The sequence below is a fragment of the Pyrus communis genome, chromosome 1 (assembly GCF_041283825.1).
Source record: "Pyrus communis isolate YQ-2024b chromosome 1, ASM4128382v1, whole genome shotgun sequence".
NCBI lineage: Eukaryota > Viridiplantae > Streptophyta > Magnoliopsida > Rosales > Rosaceae > Pyrus > Pyrus communis.
In genome coordinates this window covers 10,151,051-10,176,650 of record NC_142565.1, presented here as the reverse complement: position 1 = coordinate 10,176,650, position 25,600 = coordinate 10,151,051, and the positions used below count along the sequence as shown (strand labels likewise).

The 25,600-nt window shown below is 37.1% G+C and overlaps 2 protein-coding genes and 1 pseudogene across 2 annotated transcripts; 2 read left to right on the top strand and 1 right to left on the bottom strand.

The window, feature by feature from the left end:
- Nucleotides 1–10,862: 10,862 nt before the first annotated feature.
- Nucleotides 10,863–11,687, top strand: LOC137719785 (uncharacterized; annotated as a pseudogene).
- A 746-nt stretch (nt 11,688–12,433) lies between these two features.
- LOC137720135 (pentatricopeptide (PPR) repeat-containing protein) lies at nt 12,434–15,602 on the top strand. The gene has a single exon (XM_068459144.2). The coding sequence runs from the start codon at nt 12,642–12,644 to the stop codon at nt 15,375–15,377; it is 2,736 nt and encodes a 911-aa protein (XP_068315245.2). The 5' UTR covers nt 12,434–12,641; the 3' UTR covers nt 15,378–15,602.
- On the bottom strand, nt 15,575–18,767 carry LOC137720136 (abscisic acid receptor PYL3). Its single transcript, XM_068459146.2, has 3 exons — nt 18,319–18,767; nt 17,360–17,575; nt 15,575–16,373 (listed from the first exon to the last, which is right to left on the bottom strand). Exons 1-3 carry the CDS (start codon nt 18,439–18,441, stop codon nt 16,158–16,160), a joined length of 555 nt encoding a protein of 184 aa, XP_068315247.1. The 5' UTR covers nt 18,442–18,767; the 3' UTR covers nt 15,575–16,157.
- Nucleotides 18,768–25,600: the final 6,833 nt, after the last annotated feature.

Sequence of the window (25,600 nt, the reverse complement as noted above, 5' to 3'; positions counted from 1 at the left end):
GGATTTTAATTCCTCCCCGTTAGTGGCTTGTATTTCAAGTTTGAGTTAATTGAAATTTTGATCCCTTCAATAGATTAGTCACTCAGTACTACGGTCTAATGTTATTTTTCTTCACTTAAAAGTGAGTGGTCTTATGTTCGAATCTCATAAATGACAAATTCGATACAAATTAGGTTGTCTATTGTGTGATTTAATCGAACTATTCCCCTTAATGTAAAATATAAAAAATAAAAATAAAATAAAAAAAGTTGGATTCAGTTTGGTACTCAACTTCTTTTCATCCCAAGTTGATATTTGATCTTGTAAAATGTGTGAGGATGATAGTTATGTAAGTTATTAAATTAGGCGATATTAGTGGTACGAAAATTAATTTTAGGCATTAAATTTAAGGAAAATTAATAAAAATAACTTGAAAACTTTGAGTTTTAACGAAAACAACAAAATAAAGGGTAAAGTGAATAGTACTAGGATTGACTTTTTAGTGTAAAAATATGGCTTTTCGTTAAATTGAACAGTACCGGGTACTTTTCGTTAAAGTTCCCATAAATTTAAGAAAATGCTTTCCGCACCCTTATCCATGTTAAAACATTCGAGAACCTTCTCTAATCTCTATTACCCTCTTTGTGACAAACCTAACAATCCTCTATCTTTGTCACAACTGATCGTAATACCAAGCACACACTTAGCTTATGTCATGTCAGATATTATGACATATCCCGATCTCGATATCCTCCAAAGATCAGAATGGACACGTGCTGGCCAACACCCAAAAATGATGAAGCTATTTTAACATGCGTGCAAGTTATGAAGAAAGAACTAACGTAAATAAAATAAGTGAATTTAAATATAAGGAAAATGTGTGGATGCAGGAACGTGTTTAGAGTATACAACTAATTAAGAAAAGTGTGAAAGGAATATTACGAAATAAATGAGATTACAAAGAAAATAGAAAATGGGTCCTACACCGAGAGGGCTGGAAGATACCGATGCTGAAATGCCCTGACATCGGGATTTTACGCCTCAATTCTAAATCCTAAAGGGGACGCAAAACAAAAAGATGAGTGGATCAAAGTTTATAATAATAATATATAATAAAACATAATTATTTAAAATAATAAGATAATATTACAATATCTAAAATAGTAATTTTCAAAGGTATCTTTTGGATTCGTAGTTCCATAAAGTGTCCGTCATAATTTCGAAATTGATTCCACTTGTACTTACGCGTTCGTAACGTCGAGCACTACAAGGATATACTAACATAATGAGTCATACATCGCACGATAAGATGGTCAACGAAAATCAACATCCTCGCCTCTAAGGGCATTTTTGTAGATTCACACTTTTAAAATTAAGGATGGATTATTACACATTACAAAATATTTTGACAAAAACAAGTTGTTCTCACATATCATTGCTAAATTACTCTCAGCCAAAAGTATGTCATCTACATAAAGCATGAGGATAACAAAGTTTCTTCCTCTGAATTTAAGATATATACACTCATCTAGCAGATTTTTTGTAAAACCATAAGACTATATCACTTGATCGACTTCAATGCCATTGCCTTGAAGCTTGTTTCAAACTATAAATTGATTTTTTTCAATTTATAGACCAACTTTCCTATCCTTCTTGCACAAAACACTCAAGTTGATTCATGTAAATTCTCCAACCAAATCACCATTAAAAACGCAACATTCACATCCATTGGATGTAAAAGCAAATTAAAGTGAGCAACAAGTGCCATAATGACTCTAAAAGAATCACTTGTTGAGACAAGTGAGAATGTCTCGTTGTAGTCTTTTCCTTCCTTTTGAGTGAACCCATTTGCAACCAAACAAGCTTTATATCTCTCTATCTCACGATCTGCCTTTCTTTTAGTTTCACAAACCCACTTACAACCAATTGGTTTACATCTTGCATGCAATTCAACTAGCTCCCACACTCCATTATCACTTATAGATTGCAATTCAGACTTCATTGTCTTCAACCAATCTTCATTATTTGAGTCCATTTGATCATGCGTTTGAGTCTATTCCTCATCAAGGTTCTAAAAGGTGCCAGGCTCTAGTTAGGCGGCGGGTAAGGGCTTAGGCGCCTAGGCGTATATCTACTTATATTTAAAGTAATACATAATTGTATTGGGATATATCAATTCCAAAATATAGTGACGTATATGTTATAAAATAATAGAACATATTGAAAACATAGGAGCAAGCATATAATGAATGTTCATCCAAGCATTCAACAAATCTCTTACAATTTCTAGAAAAAATAAAATGCAAAATGAAAGTTATTTATTGTTTGTCTAAATGAGAGTCGCGACCTAGACGGGTGCCTAGGTAAGTCTAGGGGTGCCTAGGCAAGTCTATGCACCCATTCTTAATTTTCAAACACCTAGGGTGAGGTGGCTAGGCCGGCATAACACCTAGGCGACTTTAGGCGGAGATTTTTAGAATAGCGTTCTTCCTTGTTCCTTGCAATGCAAGTAACAGTTTCTATGGTGAGGTTCTTGTTGACAATGACACGATTGTTGTTTTCTTCTGTTGATTCAAAATCATCTTCTAAGAACCTTGGGTTTCCAATCTCAATGAATCCAGTAGTGTGATTTGGGCAGTAAAACTTGAAACCATTGGTTCTCTCATGTACTCATCATACTTCGTGCCATTTCAATTAAAATTCGATTTCTTCTCTCTGAAACATCATTTTGTTGTGGTGTATCAAGATTGGTGTATTGGGCAATGATACCTTCTTGTCTAGAAAACGATGCAAAATGATCCTAAATTCCTACCACTTTCAGTGTATCTGCCATAGTATTCTCCCCTTATCAGACATCACCACTTTAATTTTCAAATCCAATTTCTTTTCAACTTTAGCTTTGTAAATCTTGAATGCATAATCATATTAGATCGACCAAGCTATGTTGGACCAAAAGACCAGCACTTTCTACCAAGAAACACCAATGAACTTGTTCAAACTCTACTGCATTCTTTACTGTGATTCCGAGTGCGTCCGGTTACCAAATAAATCCTCAAATCTTACATATTTCATTCCAAGTTCTTTGCTCTCATATTTGAAATGTTAACTGACATTCTCATGTATAGTGGTACCTATCTAAACAGTGAGTTAGATAATGGAATTTGAACGCCTAACTTTTAATTTTTAAGAGAAAATTACACATATCATGGAGGAAAGGCCAATACAGGATATGCAAAGTGCCTGCCACTTGAATTTTCTGAAACCCTAGCATTGTCGTGAATTTATCAAAACACATTATCAATAAAAACACTACAAGATCATAAACTTTTCTGTTTGGCAAATGAGAAAATTGTAAAATACACAATAAAAATTTATCATCTGTGCATTCCCAACTAATAAAAGCTACTGAATATAAGTCGAATACCAAAAGTAGGGTTGGTTGAGAAAATTGTTCTTCATATCAAGCATCTATTGCCATTTTAACCTTTGAGATCCGCCACTTAGTATTACAGTCTAGTAGTATTCCTCTTCACTTGTAAATGAGAGGTCTTAAGTTCTGTTGATGCACAAAATCGATGAGACTTTGGAACAAATGTAAAGTGTTGAGTTTGTGACATTCCCATGGTTACTCCAGTCACCTATTGAGGATGAAATGTAAAGAGATAGAGAAAGGGAAGCAAACACAAGATGTATGTGGTTCACCTTAAGTTTGGCTACATCCACGGGGTAGAGCAGTCCTCATTAATAATGAAGGGTTTACACAATATATAGGTTCAAGCATAATCATCATTAGTGGGTTCTGATGACGAGTTTATGTACAATAATGGCATTAGTTATTAATTGTAGGAGAATGGTCTTCTTTTAAAGTTGAGGAGAGTCTTCATCTTTTGTCCGCGGTCGATGTGGGATTCTAGGAGTTTTTTTTCTGATGTTGACACGTGTCGTGTTGTGATTGGTCTCCTGGGTGGAGGGAAACTCTTGTACTTCTGCAAGGGTGCCTTAGCATGAGCCCCCTCAATGGGTCCTTGAAGGTATGAAGTTGACTGATGCTTTGTAGTTTCAGGATTGGTCAAGTATGGTACAAACAACCACTCAGTACTACGGTCTGGTGATATTCCTCTTTACTTGGAAGTGAGAGGTTTTAAGTTTGAATCTTGTGGATGACGAATTTAATACCAAATTAGGCTGCTCATTGTGTGGCTTTGCCGAACTCCTCCTCCCCTTAGTGTAAAAATATACTCCAAAAAAAAAAAAAAAAGGTATGGTACAAACAAGTTCGATTTTCTCCAAAGGCGAATTTAAACCACTTTATTGCTAAACCATTGTGAGGCTAAGCCCACCTGCCCCCCCCCCCCCCCCTTTCCTTAATGTAGATAATGTCGTTTGTTCTTTAAAAAAAAAATAAAAAAATAAAAAATAAAACCACCTTAGCTTTATGCCCACCTTACAGAGTTAATTAAGCAGTTCCCTTCGCTGGTGACAAAAAGAATGAAATACTGGATAATCATCCAGATATAAATTAGTTACTCAAGAAAGTAGCACTTGCCCTTATCATCATATAATTATCGACAGTATGTTGATAAACACTAGGATTGTTCATGATTTAATTTTGCCTATAAGTATCCTACCAGACGTGTCAAAATGTTCGCTCCTAAAATTTCCCACAGACCTTATACGTAGGCTAAAAATTTACATGAACATGAATTTAATAATTTCAAGTGTGCCACTACTAATTGCCGCTATAGTAGACGGTGTTTGTGTGTGTGTGATGGAAATGGCGATAATTTTGCTAGAAAGCTTGAATTTGAGAAATATTGTTTGTGTGTCCCCTTCTTTCCACTTGCTCTATGCATAGTGCTCCATCAAACCCTAGCCGTCACTTCTCCTCATCAAAATATATTCATATGAAGTCTACTACCAAGAATGCCTCACAATCACATAATTTTCACCACACAAACAGTTTGCCCATAATCACACTTTAACCCATAAGGCTACAACCCAAATATGATCAACTCCCACTTAAAACAAGGGTAATGCTATTCACACACTTCATTTTACTTTCTATACATCCTTGTTAATTTTTGTCCATTAATCTTCTTCCATTCACACAATCCAACGGTCAAAATTTGAAAGGAGTGTGTGAGAAAATGCATGTGTGGACATAGCAATCCGAACAAATGAATCATTTAACATTTTCAGATGAACCATTTAGACCCAATTTTTGTCATATTTTCAGTTCAAACAAATGAATCATTTAACATTTTCAGATGAATCAAAAAAATAATAAACACACATTTATTGGTCAATTGGTATGTAAATTCTTATGCACGGTACGACTACGAGGTCGTCAAATGCATAGATGGAGGATAGTAGGTAGGTAATGGTGGATCCAAGATTTTAAACTCGCGGGGCGCGGGGGGGGGGGGGGGGGGGGGGGGGTGGTTCCCAATTATAAACGTTAAAAAATTTATAGACAAAAATAACATTGAAAATTTAAATATAATACATTTCATTCAAAAATCATATGCAAAGCAATATTACAAATTATAAAATTATAATTCCAGCGTCCATTACGAGGTTTCATAAGTTACTAGGGAGTACCTAAGTTATTGATTATCTAATATGAACCACTAAATTTAAAACACCGGTCAATTAAAACTCTCCCCAAACTCCCACTATCTTTCTAACCAAACACACCATTTTTCTCTTTTACTAGTTTCCAAACATTCACCTTCTCTCTCACTAAGAACAAAGTTGTCATACCTCCACCAACCGCCTCCCTCCCCATTTTCCCGAAGCCATGGCAGCTTCACCCCCAAATTTCACCAACCCATTACAAATCATATCCATCTTACTAACATTATAAAGGAAATTTCACCCATAAGAAAAATTACTAAGATGGTTGAAATAATTTGGGAAAATTTGGGCTTGTGTACTGCCCCCACCAAACGACAGAGAAAGGTTGGAGGAGAAGTGGCTGGCACCGACGGATGAGACCATGGCAAAAGCAAGGAGGAGACAAGCAGGAAGGGTTCCTATTTTCTTTCTTCTTCGTGTGCGGTCATCTTCTCCGAGAAGAAGACAGACACTGCAACTTGCAACCTACAACCTGCACAAACCTCATGCTCGAGTACGAGGAGTCCCCGGAAAATTTATAGCAGGGATTTAGGATCGCTAACGGATCCTAGGACCTCCCAAGTCCCTATGTGGATCCGCCCATGTAGGTAGGGTTTCATGTTCTCGACCCAAAAAAGGGTAGGGTTTCCTGTTGAAGTACAATCCGAACATAACAAAATAATAATTAGTCCAAGTAGATATTATATTTATCCTCTTCACTTGTTTTGAGGTGAATAGATGGATGGTGAAGTAATCGATCCAAGCAGGTAGGGAAACACCAGCAAAAATAATAATAATCTAAGCAGATAATACAATCCGAATGAAACAAAGAGATAATGAGGTGGAGAGATACAATTGGTCCTTTTATTCTTATGTAATCCTCCACTAATAGTTCTTGCTCTTGTTAGTCAATTCATTAACTATAGTTAGCCGGTCTGAACTTTCAAGTGAAGCTTAGGGGTGAGATGCGGCACAAAGTGCAAGCTTCTAAACATGTCATTTGGCATTGACGAAGAGGTGTGTAACAGCAAAGGATTCAAGAGGATTTGGAAGCTGGCTATGAGATGATATGTGATAAGGGAATCTAATAATAGTCTTTTGGGTGAAGATCTAAGAATCATGTTTTCAAACCTTTGTGATTGGATGAAGAAACTTACAACTTCAAAATATTGGATGAAGAAACATCTAACTTTTATATTCGTTTGTTGATTTAGTGTTGAATATGTATGGGGAGGATGAGGAATAATAAATATATTTTTTTTATGGTAGGAGATCGCGACCTAATAATGCAGAAAACCACTGCTTTATTATTCTTCAGTTCTCAGCTTATGGTGATTGATCATTTGCATTGGCTCTTAAGAGCCACTTTTTCGGAGACCTTCGTGGGAATCCCTGAGGATCTCTTGTTATGCCACTCATATCAAGTGCAGCAAAAGTCCAACCCTTCATGGGAATCACTGAGAATCTCTTGTTCTGCCACACATTTCAAGTCAGCGCATGTCCCAATCCCACATTGCTCCATAGTCTATGTACAACTTCATCTCTTTTCTATCGCATGAAGAATTATTGTATGTGCCGATTATATTTAATATGTTTCTCATAACATGTAGGATATGTGTCCTCCACGCGTTCTGTTCAAGAAAAATTATATATAATCGGCACATACAATATTACACATCTACAATACTACAACCTATAAATATGCATGCCGTAGCTCAAAATTCATAAAGACAAGAAGTATTTGCAGGGCACTTTATACATTAAGCTTCAAGGCACTGGTTGTTCCCTCCCTTTCAAGGGCTTCCGGCTTTTGCCATCTCAACGTCTCTACCATGATACTGAGAGATAGTCGGAGGCCATTGTCGGGGTATGGAACAAGACGTGCCTTGCTTCCACATATGGTCCGTTGTTGCTTGATCCGACTGTGGACAGACTCCGTCACGAGATCTTGCATCCACTTGACAATAATTTGTCAAACGGTCGAAGTCTCTAGGGAGAGTGAACAGCAGTTCCTGCTTTCATGTAAGAGCTTCTCAATTCCCACTCTCCAATAATTATACTTCTTCAGTCGCTGCCCATTGGTCTTTTATCTTTTACCAAAATTTCTTAAGCTGTAAGCATGTTTCCTTAAGATCGATGGAAAAATAGTAAAAAATATAAAAGAAAACTTGAGATGTATAGGACCTTATGGTTCATACCAGACGTTCTTTGTTGCATAAACTCTTTAGAACATCTGCACTATATTTTCAGCATTGACGACATGCATGCTGAAGTAACTAATACTGTTAGAAAAGTTACCAATTAGGCAACGTATGACTGCACCTAATTGAGCGAATTTTGGAAGGTAATAGTACTAAATTGGTGAAATTAAAAGTAAAGAGGAGAAAGTTACATGGCACGAAAAGGCCCTTTAATCTATGTTTGTTCTTGTATTATTGGTGAGTAAATGCAGTTTTCAAAGAAACATTGTATTCAAATCATGTTTAATTTTGTAAAGCTATAAGACAGTCGTTGATCAAACAAAATGCTCCAATTTATATAATTGTTGTTTTTGAACAATTTGAGAGAAACCAGCACGTTAGTGTACAATAGTACAAACGATGGCGCACAATTTGGTACAAAATATCGTTAGGATATATATGATAGGGAGAACCTCTGATTTAAAAGTGGCTCAATTTTCGTTTTAGCTGTTTTCTAGTCCTTGAACTTTCATTCCAATTTTGATTTTTTCTACTGTAATTCTCCAACCTATTTCGTCTCTATTTAGCAGTACATTTCTGTACACCAATTGGAGGAAGTTAATTATTTTGAAGGGCTTGAAATCAAGTGTTTTGAGGATGTGTAATTTTGACGTCAAAAGGAGAGAGGGGGTGGCCGAAAGCGAGCTAGGGTCTAGAAAGGAGAGTGTGAGCGGCTCACAAGAAAAATAAACCTTAACTACGAATTTAGATCCTCTGAATCTCTGTGTACAGCGCAAATGGACAAAAGAATCCGGACCATCAATACTATTAATACCATATAGGGATTTGATATAATTGGATGGATTTCATTGACAGGGTTAACACCTTTTATATATACAATGTGATATCGAGCAACAAAGTTTTAGAGTATAAGTAAAGGAATTACAGACGTAGAAGAATAAAAAAAACTCGCCAAAGCTGAAGTTGAAGGAAGCTAAGGTTCTATTATAAAATCAATTGGCAATATGAGAAGTAACTCAATCTCTTATAAGACTTTACATAATGTTTATACTGTTACTGATGTGAGACTATTTTACCTTCACATCCTCACCCACTCCTCATGTATGGCGAATTTTCAAGTAAAAAAATGTGGACAATACGAATTGGGTGACGTAAAGCAGTGTGACTGTTCAGCTTCACATGTGGGCCAACCTACTCTAGTACTCGTGGGATACCCTTGAAAGATGAGTTTGCTTCTTTCTCGAATTTGGTTTCTTTCTACTCGTCGGAGCTGTAATTTTGAGCCATAGCTTATCGAAGTTGTAGGTCATCATCGTCCGATGCCCGTCCTCGCACACAGGATCTGTATCTCACTAGGCTTCATGATTAGTATTGGGGTTCATGCTGTACCCAAAAAAAAAAGATATTGGGGTCCATGTTCATTTGTTACCCTCAACAATTAATTAATGGATGCTCCATAGTCGGTGACTCGATGATGATATTGTTGAGATGAATCTTATACGATGACGAGAAATTTTATATGAGCTTATAAGTAAGTTGTGTTATTCTTTACATTGTCAATTGGTTTTATGTAAAACCTCAACTTCATGGTATCAAAGCAAGTTATCCAATGTATGAAGTCCAATGGTCACTCGTACTCGATGTCAGTCCAATTGTGTCGTCCTCGTATCTGGCTTGAAAATATGTATTTGGCTTGAAAATTCCTCACACGTGACGAGGCACCCATATTGATGAGAGAAGAGACATTGTATAAGCTTATAAGTAAGTTGGGTTACTCTCCATATTGCCAATTAGCAACAATACTACTTTACTAATAAAACTAAAATGGAAACTAATCAAATTAATTGGTTTCACTAATTGATTTAGGTTATTATAGAAATTTACATTTTGCAAAGGGGTCATTTGATCGTCGACCATAATAATATTCCTGCAACACAGAGATTGTGAACGGGCATCATTAAACTCCTTAAATCCATCTGGAATAGGGACGAGTTTGATGCATTTCATCACGTTGTTCTTTTTTTGGAAATGTATCTTGAGACTGGTATAAACTTCAACAATACTATTCACCGCAGAAAACAATATTCATACGAAAATCACTATTCACGCTGAAAGTCGCCTATCTGAACTGCTCTTCCAGTCCTACGTCATATTGAGATGTAAATTTCTGTGCATGTGTCCGCTACGAGGTGCAACTAAATATGTAGAATGCACAGGTGAAAAAGGAATGGGTTAAGGGTTTCATCCTTGACGAGTGGCCTCCAAATGAAACAAAAAGATAAGTCATTTAAGTAGATTGTACTTTATACTCGTCACTTGTCTTGAAGTGAATAGATGGATCTGGTGAGGTAATCGATTTAAGCAGGTAGGGAAACACCAAAAAAATTACCAATAATCTAAAGAGATGGTACGAATATTCGAATTCAACAAGAGAATGAGGTGGATAGATACAATTGGTCATTAATTTTATTCTTGTGAAAGCCTCCACTAATAGTTCTTGCTCTTATTAATCAATTAACTAACTATATATTAAGCTGGTCTGAACTTTGAAGTGAGCCTTAGGGGTGAGATGCGGCATAAGAGAAATGTTAAAGAGATTCAAAGTGAGATTCTTTATGGACTCTTTACCATCTTATATTTTTAACACAATGTTTTATAATGTGCGCACAGAAATTCACGATAAACTGTGAGACACTATTCTAAAATCCATTGCCTGGCACTGCCTAGTGTCACTTATGAAGAAAGTTGGGTTCCATCATAAAACCAATTGGCTGAAACAGTTGAGGTTCTTCTATAAAACCAATTAGCAATATGAGGAGTAGTCTAACCTCTTATAAGCCCCTTGCAAGGTTTCTCCTTTCACCAATGTGAGACTCTTTTATCGTCACATTCTCACACGCTGCTTCATGTGTGGTAAGTTTTCAAGCCAAACACGTGGACAACACAAATTAGATGATGTAAAGCACGTGTGGCCATTGAGCTTTTCACGTGGATCAAACTGTTCTGATTATATGAAAAAAGTTGGGTTTCACACACGTACATGCTGGTCGATCCAGATCTCTCTCCCCTCTTTCAAATTTCAGTCCTCTATTTCCCCTTTATTTCCATACCCTAACCCTAAAATTCAAATTATCCTATGGCGACCAAAGAAGCCTCCGTGGTCGTCGTGACCGAGGTGGTTGAGAATCCTCCTCGTGAGCCGGTTACCACCAATACCGCGGATGACAAACTGGTGGCAAAGGCCGGCAAGGCCAAGAAGCCTAAGGTGAAAAAGGCACCCGCTCCGAGGAAGCCTAGAAGTGCTCCGGTTCACCCTCCGTACGAAGAGATGGTTAAGGACGCGATTGTGACATTGAAGGAAATGATTGGTTCGAGCCTGTACGCGATCACTAAGTTCATCGGGGACAAACACAAGCAGATGCTGCCCAACTTCAAGAAGCTTTTGCTCTTCCATTTGAAGAAGCTTGTGAGTTCTAATAAGATCGTCAAGGTCAAAAACTCCTTCAAGCTCTCGCATGTGAGGTCCTCGGCGCCGAAGCTTGCTTCTCCGGTGAAGAATAAGCTGATGGCTGCCGCTAAACTGAAGGCAAAAGTTGTTGTGCGAAGCCTAAGGGAGGGAAAAAGCCAGCTGCCAAAGCTCAGGCCAAGCCTAAGGCGAAATCGAAGGCAAAACCCGCAACTAAGCCAAAAGCTACTGCTCTGACGCCCAAAGCTACTGCTCCAACAAAGCCTAAGCCTGCTGCTAAGCCTAAAGCCCACACTACCAAGCCGAAAGATGTTGCTGCTAAGCCCAAGATGGTTGCTCCGAAGCCGAAGCTAATTGATTTTATGGTGGAACTTCAACTTCTTCATGGTAGCAGAGTAGATTATCTCACGGGTGAAGTCAAATGATCACACGTGTTCCACGTCACCCGTTGTGCTATCCATGTGTTAAGCTAAAAAATTCACCACACGCGAGAGAGTGTGTTGAGAATGAATTCCACATTGATGAGAGAAAGGACCTTGCATGGACTTCTGAGTAAGTTGGGCTACTTCCCATATTGCTAATTTTTTTTTGGAACATAACTCAACCTCTTATAAATCCATGCAAGGTCCTTGTTCCATCAATGCGGGACTCATTCTCAATAGCCTAGGTCATATCTAGACGCTAGGCAATTGACCACCGTCTCGATTAATCCCTAAATAAATTAATTAATTTTTTAATTAATCATGCTTGTTTGTAAATTGTAAGGCATGTTTGTTTTATATTTAAAATTAAATTATCGGAGTTAAAACAAAAAAAAAAATTGTTTTCAAAAAACAAACTTACATAGTACACACTTTCAAGGCATATAAAAATAAAATAAAATAAATATTGTAAATAGTATTTGCTCTTACTCTTCCTCGTCTTAAAAAAGTGAACTTGCACAGAGACAATTCATATTCAGTGAATAGAAAGCAATTTTACAGTTCTTGTCCTTGCCTTCTTAAAACGGGTGGAGATATTCTAACCAACATAATAACAACACCAATTCTGACTCACATCACATATAGCAATTAACACACGTAAAGTGTCAAAACTCCACCAACTAAATTGTTTGCCACTTTTATAATGGCATACAAAAAGTGTTTTAACTGGGTTCAACCAGGTTAGAACTCCGGCCGGATCCAATAGCAATCATTCTGACTGAACCGGCCCGTTCAAAAAGCATTACGTAAGAGGATCAACCTTATCCAAAAGAATCCAAAAATCCAAATACTTTCCCAATTTCCAATTGCAAATATGAAAGCTCCCCAATATTCTAATGACTGCCATTTCTTCACAGCCAAACTACCTTGGCTTTCCTCATTAACTACCAAACCTCCATGGACAAACTAGCTCCATTTCACCATCTCTCCACACCTTTCCTCCAAAACCCGACAATCTTCAACCCCCCAAGAACCCAAAAAGCTCCAGGCTTTACCGTACTGGATGACTTGGGTCAGGTCAAAACTCTGAATTTAGTGAAAGCAATGCATGCCCAGATGATAAAATTGTCTAACAAGAGTAACATGGATGCCAAGGGAAATAATTTGGTCACATATTACTTGGAATTTGGTGATTGTAGGTCTGCTGCAATGGCTTTGTTTGCCAGTTCTGCACAAAACTATCACTCATGGAGTTCTTGCCTGCATGAACTTAGAAGATTGGGGGGGGACCCACAAATTCTTGAGCTTTTTTGTGAGTTTCATGGAGGTGGAGTGATGTTGGATAGCAAAGTTGTTTGTGTTGTTTTGGAAATCTGTGCAAGTTTGAAGAAGTTGTGGCTTGGGGTGGAAATTCATGGGTATTTGATCAAAAGGGGTTTTGAATTTGATGTGTATTTGAAGTGTGCATTGATCAATTTTTATGGGAGTTGTTGGGGCATAGAAAGTGCCAACCAAATGTTTGATGAAATGCCTGAGAAGGAAGACATGTTGTGGAATGAGGTGATCAAGCTCAACTTGAAGAATGGGAGATGGGTGAAGGCATTGGAATTGTTCAGAAGTATGCAGTTTTCACGTGCTGAAGCAAACAGTTCTACAATTGTCAAAGAACTACAAGCTTGTGGAAAAGTTAGAGCTCTCAATGCAGGAAAGCAGATTCATGGGTATGTTTTAAGATGGGCATTGGATTCAGATTTGTCAATATGCAATTCACTTATTAGCATGTATTCAAGAAATGACAGATTAGAATCAGCTAGGAAAGTTTTTAATTCAATGAAAGATCGTAACTTATCGACATGGAACTCGATTATTTCTTCTTATGCTTCACTTGGTTGGTTGAATGATGCTTGGATTCTTTTCCATGAAATGGAATTGTCTTATGTGAAGCCAGACATTGTGACTTGGAATTGCCTTTTGTCAGGACATTTTAACCATGGTTCATATGAAGCTGTCCTGGTGGTTTTGCAGCGAATGCAAAAAGCGGGCTTTAAGCCAAATTCAAGCTCTATCACTAGTGTTCTTCAGGCGGTTACTGAGTTATGTGTCTTGAAACATGGGAAAGAAGTTCATGGTTTTGTGATAAGAAATGGGCTTGATGAGTATGATGTTTACGTAGGAACTTCGTTGGTAGACATGTATGTGAAGAATGATTGTTTGTCCAGTGCTCAAAATGTTTTTGATAATATGAAGAACAAGAACATTTTTGCTTGGAATTCATTGATCTCAGGGTATTCCTTCAAGGGTATTTTCAAAGATGCTGAAAGACTATTACATAACATGAGTCAGGAAGGAATCAAGCCCGACTTAGTTACATGGAATGGTCTGGTTTCGGGGTATGCAATGAGGGGCCACCATAAGGAAGCTTTGGCTGTGATTCATCGGATTAAAATTTCAGGGTTAACTCCTAATGTGGTTTCATGGACTGCTCTTATATCAGGCTGCTCAAACAATGAGAATTACGCAGGCTCACTCAAGTTTTTCATCCAAATGCAAAAAGAAGGCATCAGGGCAAACTCTGCCACCATATCCATCCTACTTAAAGCTTGTGCAGGCCTATCATTGTTGCACAAGGGTGAAGAGATACATTGTCTCAGTATACGAAAAGGTTTTGTTGAGGATGTATATGTAGCCACAGGACTTATCGACATGTACTGTAAGGCAGGTGAATTCAGAAGTGCCCATGAGGTTTTTAGGAAGACTAAGAACAAGACCTTAGCTTCTTGGAACTGCATGATTATGGGGTTTGCCATTTATGGCTTTGGGAAAGAGGCTATTTCTCTTTTCGAAGAAATGCGAGGAGTAGGTGTGCAGCCAGATGCTATAACCTTTACAGCTCTGCTCTCTGGTTGCAAGAACTCGATCTTAGTTGATGAAGGATGGAACTTGTTTGATAGTATGACAACCGATTATAACATATCTCCGACAATTGAGCATTTCTCTTGCATGGTAGATCTTCTCGGGAGAGCTAGTTATCTTGACGAAGCTTGGGATTTTATACAAACGATGCCATTGAAGCCGGATGCAACTATATGGGGTGCTTTCCTCACATCCTGTCGAATCCACAAAAACTTGAGGTTTGCAGAGATTGCAGCAAAGAATCTCTTTGAGTTGGAACCTCATAATCCAGCCAATTATGTCTTGATGATGAACTTATATTCAATGTCAAATAGATGGGAGGATGTAGAGCGTCTTAAAGATTTGATGAAGAATGCCGGGGTGAAAAATGGGCCTGTGTGGAGCTGGATACAAATTGATCAGACAATTCATATGTTCTCTGCCGAAGGGAAACCTCATACCGATGCAGGAGAAATATATTTTGAACTGTATCATCTGGTTCATGAGATGAAGAAATTCGGGTATGAGCCTGACGTTAGCTGTGTACATCAGAATATTGACGAGGAGGAGAAGAAGAAGGTGCTGCTAAGTCACACAGAGAAACTGGCCATTACTTACGGACTGATGAATACGAAAATTGGAGAACCTATCAGGGTGATTAAGAACACACGAGTTTGTTCCGATTGCCATACAGCAGCAAAATACATGTCGTTAGCACGTAAACGCGAGATTTTACTCAAGGATGGTGTCCGGTTTCACCGTTTTAGGGAAGGAGAGTGTACCTGCAATGACTGCTGGTGAGGAAGATCAAGGCAGATGGGGTGAGAACTTCGCCCAAATTGGTCAAGTTTTTGGTGAATGCTCCGTACAATGCACAGAACTCTGCGAGGATTGCTGAAGCCGGTTTTTCAAGTGCCGGCCGGTTAAGATTAATAGAACTTGGGTTACTAGGAAAGCCCCCGAGATGTACATGTTCTTAAGTTTTTACAGAGATATCATAAGAAAGAATAGGCCATTTTTATTGAAGTTTCGACATATTATCCAACAAGAAGAAAAAACGGAAGTAACGCGATTACAATAACTTATTAAGAATGCAAATACATAAAGTATATACACACAAACAACAACGGAACAGCGGCTCGACGCCCTGAATCCTCCCTGTACTACGAGATGAAAACCCCAATTCCATAGATACCATCTCTTTCCAAGACAAATATTTACAGATCAGAGTCGTACTACCATCGGTATCACCATGCACGAAACCCAGGAACAATAAAACTCACAGTTGCTTTCCCTTTCCCTTCATGGAGAGCTTATAAAAACCGAGAAAGCTCGTCCTTGAAAAACAAATACGAGAAACCCCATCATCGTTACCAGAGTGAGAAGAGACGATGCGAGACCAATTGGAAAGAGAGTAGGAAGGATGTTCATCAGTCGGAAATGCTAAAAGCAGCAATGTTCCCAAAGCTTCTGTGAATGGGAGGAAAGTTCGTACTATCTCTACACAGCATCTGAGACAAAAAAACCACATGGTTGGTATAGCTATAGTCCATCGTACTCCTGTACCATCCCCCAAATCCACTATTGATTGATAGGTTCGGTTCGGTCCTGGACAGCCATCCTCTCTGAGACATCAGCCAAAGACTTGAGGTTGCACCGGATCAGAGCCTCAACAAAGTAGCATGTCTCATCCTTGGTATTCCCATCAGGCACATCCACTACAAAGGATTCAATAACGAGTGTCCCCGGTCTTCCTTCAATAACCTCACGGTGGACGGTAATAATTGAAGCGTAGTTCTGCAAATCCAAAGAACATATAGAAATGAGGTTGGGAAAGCATTCTCGTACCACATAATAATACCGAAGTGCAAACAATATGATCCAAATATTAACGAAAAAAATAGAAAACTAAATTGAGCATGATAAATTAACAAAATATACATATTTCGTGCATGTGATGGCCAGATCCTGGCAGCGTCATCTGCCTAAAACAAAATTCCAACAAACTAAAAGCCAGACAAAAATTGCCATTATCAATATTACATGTTCTAAGATTAAGTCTTGAGACAAGTCGATAATATTGCTAAGGGCAATCACCAAGGAACAATATCTGCAGGCACATGTTACATGCATTCCTCATACCATGCATATGTAGCATGTGAGATAATTCGATGGGACCTAGACATACACATGGCCCAATCCACGACCGAGTGCCTATGGCTATCACAAACAAGCAGATATTGCTAGCAGTCAAACACAAACTCTATCCACTCTATCTATAAATAGAAAGCAAAACAAATCAATTATTTGCAACACGATTTGGAAAATTAAGATATTAAAAGGAAAAAACATTGTCAAAAGCATTGAAATCCAAGCTAAACGGTCACTCGTGATGTATTCACAGACAGGGAACCCTAAAATATATGCTGGTGATTAAAGAGCAGTCACAAATTAACATATAAGAAACCCTCAGGCACGCAGATGGAACAGTCCCAAACTAGAAATCAATACAGTAGTTTTTTTTACTTTCTTTTTTTTTTTTTTTACTTTTACGGCCATGTGTACCGGAAGTTTTACTTGGGTTAACCTGAAACTAACACAGCCATCTATGGTGATGGCACCAGTTATTTGTGAAGTGTGGAATTGTGGAATGTGCCGCATACGCGTGGCATTAAAACACAAGGGCTACAAAGCACCAGACACAAGGGTACTTCCTGTTTGACAATCAGCTGGAGAAAAGCAAGAACACGCCAGTAGGCAAAAAGAAAAAGAAAGCTTCTTACCCTTAGCCTATGATCACCGCCAACAATCCTGATGCCAAGAATGTGCTCATCATCATCAAGAAGCTCCAGCCTCTCAGTGCTTGTCGTTGCAGGAAGACCAGATTTAACATTCACTTCTCTAAGGCTCCCAATGCCAAGGTCCCCCTTCATGGTGCACCGACTAACAAACGGCTTGTACTTCTGGGGTTGATCAAATCTCCTCACCAATGACCAGACCTGATAAAATACACCAACTTGATCACACTATTAAATCAACATCTTATCAAAAACAAAACAACAGTGAACCCATAAGGAAAGCGTCAAACTTCCACTAGATATTTGCCATTAAAAAACTAACAATTTGTTTGGCTACCAAGAAAGTGCAAAAAAACAGGAAGCATTTTCTTTGCGTGCAAGCTAAATTAAAGAAAAAAATGGCAAAAGAAAAAGAAACACCCTTCAAATTTTCATAGTTCTTTTACATTATCTTACAATTTTTCAACAACCAAATGGATTATACCTAATAAAATAAGTACAACAAACTGAAATTAAGCCCAACCGTACAAAATTCAATTTTACTAAATCATCATATATATAAACCTGATTACTGCACAAATCACCATCCTCAACACCAAAATTACTTTTAGCAACCATAAAGTAGGTGAAAATAACAAACAAACTCGAATATTACAAAGACCAAAAAGCTAATAACAATTTCTCAACACGTATCCGACCCAATTGAACAAAGTAATAAAAACCCCCGAAGAAATAACATAAGAAAGAACCCAGAAACACTTCCCATCGTCCCCAATTTCCCAGATCTCCAAAACCCAAAAAAAGTCAAACCCACTAAAAAAAATCCAATCTTTAACAAAAAGTTAAACAAATCAACACCACCCAAATCAAAAGAACCACAATTCAGAGCTCGGTCAGACGGTTCAGAGAGAGATAAGGAGAGAGGGAAAGAGCGAGAGGCTTACGAGATGCACAGGGGCTTTGATGTGCCTGACCAGAGCCGAAGTGCACTGGTTCTCTCTGGGCTCGTGCCTGTGGTGCCTCCTTATGTACTCCGCCTCCACCGAGTCGCCGCCGCCGATGCTCATTTTCGGATAAAGTTTTGTTCCCTTTCAATCTCACAATCCCTCACACCGTTTCCTTCTTTTTCTCTACAAACAAATGAGGAAGAAGGCAATACAAGACGGACGCTTCCACACAGAGAGAGAGAGAGAGAGAGAGATGCTTTTCTTTATTTCTTGAAGAGAGAGAGAGAGAGAGAGAGAGAGAGAAGGAGGACGAGAGACAGGCTTTCGGTGTGAAAAGAGGCGAGCCTTAGCTAGCTTGGCGGGTTATCAAAAAACCTATGAGAGGAGGAGGAGAGTCCACTCTTCCCCACCGACAATTTAATTTTTTAATTCCAAAATTTATCCCCAAAGCCTTCACTTTTTCCATTGGGTCCATTTATACTAATTTACAAATAATAAGATTATTACAATTAATTTATTTAACTTATATGTACATTTATAAAATATGTGTACACTTACAAAATAAAATAAAATAATATGTGTACACGTAACATTTTATGTGAATATAAACTTAGATGTCTTGTCATATCATTATTAGACACTACACTTTCAATGTAATTAGGACACATCAATTACTTTGTGTACTATAAAAGCGATATTCAAATTCGGGTTGGAGAATTTTAGCCCATTTAACCGAAAACGAGCTTCCTTCGGCCCCATTTGTTGTCCTGTATTAAAAAAGTGCTTTATGCCTTTGTACAGTTTATCTGCATTTTTTTTTTTTTACCAGTAAAATAATAGGAAATATTTTCCCACAAAATTTTGTCTAGGGTGGCACAGTGGTGATGAATTGTGTGGTGACAGACCACTATGTGGGTTGGTTTGTGGGGTGGTCAAGTGGGGATGCCATTCATTGGGTAAGCTTTATGGGTTTAGTAGGTACGGATTCTGCTGGCTTTGTTTTATTAGCCACTTTGTAAGTGGATGATTTTTAAAGTCAAGATTTGAAGGAGTGGGGTTGGGGATGATGCCCACTTGCCTGCGTTAGAGCATCTTTAACGCAAGCCGAATGAGATTTGTTTTGTTACTTTAATAAATAAATAAAATGCAATAAAAAAAACTCAGGCATCTCCGTCCAAATCAATGTCAAAATGTCTCAGTTAGTACTAATGGTAAGAAAAACAGCCGTAATATTTTCTAAACAAAAATTCAAATATGATGAGACAAAACATGAATTATCAGCCCTCATTCTTGCTGTCAAAATTGCTATCAAAATATTTTCTAATAAAAAATAATAGTTATCTATGAACCAGATTTTTTTTTTTTTTTTTTTTTTTAAGCAATGAAGAGTGCCTTATTTTGGAAGCGAGGGGTGCGAGGGTTTTTTGGAAAGTTAAAATGGGTGTATTAAGATATTTTCTCATTTAAAAAGTAAATGTTGGGTGATTTCAGTATATGGGGTGTAGTTAATAATTTGTGAGATGTCTTAAAACAACTATTTGACATATCGGATAGAGCGCAAAACTTTAAAAGTTGTTAAAGTGACAAAGTGTCGCATGGGCTATCAAATTTATATTTTATATTTAAAAATTTTGACATTTCATTTGAAGATACTCTAATAAACTAGCTAAATACCTGGCTATCATAACTTTTTAAACAGTAACTAACTAAATTTAGCTAGGAGGAGAGAGAAATTGCATAAGAAACTAATTTTTTCAGTTTGGTTGGATTTTATAACATGAATCGGTTTGTTTGCCGACCCTTAGCTGAGTTACTCTTGTTTTTAAGGAATAGTATAAACTTACGAGCTTACATAGAAATTCCAACTCTCGAATTGGACCAAAATTTCAACATTTAAATTTAAAATCTAAATAAAAAACTTGTGTCGATTAATCGATAATGACAAACATTTTACACAATTAATTGACCAACCAAAAGGGGAGTTATGCTAACTGCGTCAGCATTCGAATCAAAGATTGAATTAGAAAATAAATGAATATAATCTTCGTTCCCCACCAACATCGAAGGATAATATCAATGAGTTGGAATAAAGATAAGGAATAATGATTAGAGTAGTAGTCCAATCCCTCAAGTCATGGAATTACTATCATCTAGGGTTTTACCCTCTGAGTTTACTGTTTACCTACAAATGGAATGTGATGAATACAAGCGTGAACCTTTTGAAATCCTTCCATGGCAACAGAGCCATCTCCCTTGGTCATATTCCCAGCTAGTGGTCCAAGTTGTGTTGCATCATTTTTAATGGAAAGGACTAAAGGTCTAAAAGCTAAAAAATAATCTGATTTATCAAAAAAATATCTTCAACAGATGGTTAGGGTACAATTCTGTAGAGCCTACCATGATATTATTTGACCAAAAAGGCATGCCAAATGTAAGCCCATCTTAGCCTCTTATTTCGAATCCAACTCCTCAATTGCAATTATTAATTCAAATTCAACGGCTATATTTGAAAAATTTGACATTAGTTTAACTAAATTAACTAATAAATTTAAAGTATAAACCAAACTAATAGATTATTGAGATGGTTATGTTTGGCCCATTCGGTTGAAGATGACACTTGAGCATGGTCTGACTCTGTTTCATTAAAAAATATTTTTATTGCAGGGTTATAATTCTAAACGGGACTATATTTAGCATTTTCGGTTGAAGTGGCTTTTGCTTTTGTTTGTGTTATGTTTGCCACTTGCTTTCGAGTTCTTCACACTTTCCATGTGAAATCCACACAAGACAAGAGCGCTGACACCGTTTGGTACTAAGAAACAAAAGCCAAGTGGCCAGTTTCTGTTTTTTATTTTTTTCCTTTTCTGGTCCATCATTTGTCATTTTCTACTTTTTTTAAAACCTAATATTTTTTTTTTCTCTGCTCACTTTCAGACTTATTCTCTCATTATTAAACCAAAAATAAAAAATATATTATTCTCTTATTTATGCAAAGCTATTTAGGACCCTACCTCCAATTGCAACTTTGTTCTTCTTTGTGAATATTACTTTGGTCGACATTAACAAACTAAAATGCCCCCTATCATTAGGTTAGGACCTTCTTCCCCAGAATCCTCACTTCTCTCCTATCTATATGTAATCTCTTTTTTCTTTTTCTACAACTTTCTTTTATACTAAAAGCAGAAAATTTTGGGCTAATTACCATAATAGGCCGTTAAAATAGTATAGTATTGAACTGGTTACAACACTTGTTTATGTTTCTTTATTGTAAGTGATGAAAAATGTCACTAGATAAAATACTGGTGACATCTACATAATTAACTTTTGATGTTATATTTGACTATATGGATGTATAATTTACATTGTTCACACACAAAAAAAAGATATATAATTTACATATGTTAGACTTTAGATATTTAATCTTGTTTTTTTAAAAAAAAGAAAACAAAGACTTTAGACTTATTATGTAATTTACATTTATCTGTTTACGAGTTAAGATCGGAGGCACACGTTTTTTGACACCCATTATGCAGTGGGTGCTACAAAGTGTTGTGTACTGAAATATAGATATTTCGGATCGTTAAAATATATTACGAAGTGGACGCAACAAAATGTGTGTCTGTGTGTCCCCCTATTATAACTTCATATAAAACAGTACTCATTTGTATTCTTGGACCGTTTTGTTTTGTCACTTTGTGTGCTCAATGTATTAATCCAAAGGTATAAGCTTGTAAGAGGACTCACAAGCTAGATTTTGTTTAGTGACATTTTTCTTTCTACATTTAGGAACTAAAACTTGAAAACTCTTTCAAAGTTTAAATACATATTTTTCTCTAAGAGGAGATTTGAAGTTTCAATTTTCTTGAACGGTAGGAATCCAAATTGAATGTCTCGTGGATAGGGTTTGAGTGACTACCCGCCAACTTGCACAGAGCACTTTACTTTACATGCAAGAAAAAGAGAAGGTTTGGTAAGTCTTCACGTGTTGTGTGCATATGTATATTTAGAACTAGAACAGTTGCGCTGCTTGAGCATATACGGTGAATCTCAATGATACCGCAAACTAAAGAAGAAAAAAAATGATAGTCCAATTTCTTGAACACAAGTCTTAAGGCGGGTCTATTTTTGGGAGATTATCTTACTTATATTTGACAGTTTGCATACGACACTAGAGACAATTAGATTGTGCTAGTTTTAATAGATAGGATTGAAATAGAAAAATCTTACGTACGTGTGAATATGATTGCATAGTCGATTGGTCTGAATACAACGCACCTCTGAATACGTATCCTATAATAATGAGGCGTTAATAATAATGTTTTTTTCTTACTTTCTTTTGAGGTCTTTGTCGCAACTGGTTGACTCGGTCACTCAGATTCGACCTAATCTTTGTTTCTCTTCAAGAAAGCAATTTCACAAAATTTATATTAAAAAGCCATAAAGATACTTCGTACTTCCGAACAAAATTTAAAACAGAAAAGTGATCAAGATAAAGCAATTTTATTCATAGTTAAGGATGGTCACTGTGAACGTCTTGGTAAATGTCCCGGCATGTATTTTTCTTTCTTCTTCATTTTTTCTCAGAGTAGGTAAAGTGACTCCAGACCCAACCAAAAGATGGGGAGGTAAACTGTTTTTGGCCTTCATTTTTTAAATCTCATTTCTTTTTCAAATGTATTTAACCAATTACTTGTTCTTAATAAATAATTTATTTTGATACAACTATATATTTATCTTAAGAGATGGATAATTAATGACAAACTATCTTGAGGGAAGAGAATTGAATATGGGCACGCATGAGTTTTTAAAAATAATTTTGATGGAATCGAACTATAAAGGTGACACGCCTGACCCCGATATCCTTCAAGTACCAGGGTAGGCACGTGCTGGCCGACACTCGAAGGTGACGAAGCCATACTAACATGCATGAGAACTATGAAGAAAGAACAAACATAAATAAAACTTGTAAATTTAACTATAATGAATATGCAATTAGGGAACGTGTTCAGAGTATACAACTAATCCAGAACATTGTAAAAGGAATAATATAAAGATGTACGGACAAGGGAGTGGGTCCTACACCGAGAGGACTCGAAGATGCCGATGTGGGAGTGCCTTGACGCCGGGATTGTACGCCTCGATTATAAGTCCTGAGGGGGCGCAAAACAAAACATGAGTGGACCAAGTTTATATATATAGTAATACTAAAACAGTTATTCATCAACGTACTAACACCTAAAGTTTATGAAAACTCAATAGCATAATATGTAGTAGGTTTTCCAAAAACCCTAGCATGCCATAAAACTTTCTTAAAACATATATCATATATAGGGTGCATAATAGCATCATAAAGGCATATGTATATATAAATCTTCATTCACCTGAAGGCACTTCATCACCCGCCTGTAGGCATATATAATTCTTCATTCGCCCAAAGGCCCTTCGTCACGCACCAGTAACAATCACCATGCGCCCGTAAGCATATATAAATTTCATTCGCCCGTAGGCCCCTACATCACTCGACCGAAGCCATATATAGATATCATCGTAGGCCCCTACATCACCCGACCGAAGCCATGTATAGATATCATTTGCCTGTAGGCCCCTACATTACCCCGACCGAAGCCATATATAGATATCATTCGCTTGTAGGCATATATATAAGCATAGAAAATCATAAACATAATATTTATAAAATATATGTATATACCTCAACGGAGCTCAATAGCTCAAACATCATATGTTTAATCATATTCATAAATGTCTCAATAAATATAAGTCCAGTAAAACATGATATTTCATAAAGCGTAAATCCAATTTACTCATAAACGTTTCATAAAACATAGTTATAAGATCATGTTTTTCGTGTATGCATTTCTAGTAATAAAAATAAGCATTTTGGATGGGGTCCACTCACTTTACTCCATTGTTGAAGAGCAAGTGCAAACAAGAGAAGTCGGAAACACCACTAACAAACGCACCTAAGCACATAAACTATACTATAACAATTGAATTTGGGAAAACGAATATCATAAACGGAAGGACGTCAAAAAAACTTAAGAGGACCTCGGGTGTCCCCATGCACCGCCGCACGCGTTGAGTTGGGTGGCCAGATAGTTGGCCGGAAAAGTCGTCGGCACCACGACGAATGGTGGCAGAGCACAATACCTCCAGTGAAGGCGCATGTACTCCACGCGCTAGCTGGAAACTAGGATCCGGTTGGTCGACTCGGATCCGGTTCAGTTCTGGGTTCTGGGTTGCAAGGTTGGGCCTAGGTAATGGGTTAGGCCTAGGTTAAAGAGTTGGGCCCGGTTTCTAGGTTTGGGCCCGGAGGTTTTGGGCTGGATTCGAAGCCATTATACGTGCTAAGGTTTTCCCTTGACGTGAAAACTTTACCGGACGACTGAAGCTTTGCGTAACAAAAGTACCGCCGAGTAACTTTCGTCGGGCAAAAACTTCTGAAGAAACCAAAACGTTGTTGCGTAAAGATTATTTGCCCAACGGCCTGTCGTTTGTTGGGCAAAACTTCGTCATAGAAATGGTATTTTCTGGTATTTCATTTCCTTGACATTAATTGAGACGGCAACGGAACTTCTTTGAAAGTTTGAATTGGAACTTTAATTAATAGCTTGGTTTGAAATGATCAAAGGAGAAATTATGACGAATATCGGTCATTAATGTTGAAAAATCCAATGGTTTTTGTTCGTTCTTTGACTTGTATAGAGAATAGAGACTTGTTAGCGGATATATATCCAGTTTACATTTTGGATAAACCTCTTGATAATATCAGATATTCAGCGTCGCTTTAGGGTATTGGTTAATGAACAAAAAGGAAAAGAGCCAATAGCTTACGAAGAGAACTGAACAAGGACACACTGTTATAGAAAATCTATCTATCTATTCTATTCTATCAAGAGAACCGTCCTTGTCAACGTTTTTCCCTTTTTTTTCCCTATTTTGCTCTCACTTTTGATACACATTATTGACAAAAGGAGGGTAAAATAGTAATTTTGTACATTTTGACAAAATAACAATCATATTCCTATTTTTTTTTCTTATTTTACCCTCTTTTTTTTTAGAAAATGACAATCATATACTTATTTTTCCAATTTTATCCTCACTTTTGATGCACAATATTTACATAAGGAAGATAAAACAATAATTATGTAATATTAAAAAAAATATGCACTTATTAAGAGAAAATTATTCACATACACAAAGTGTGTGTTCTCTACTAAGTGAAAAATTATGATAAGTTTCATGAAGCTAATCTGAAATA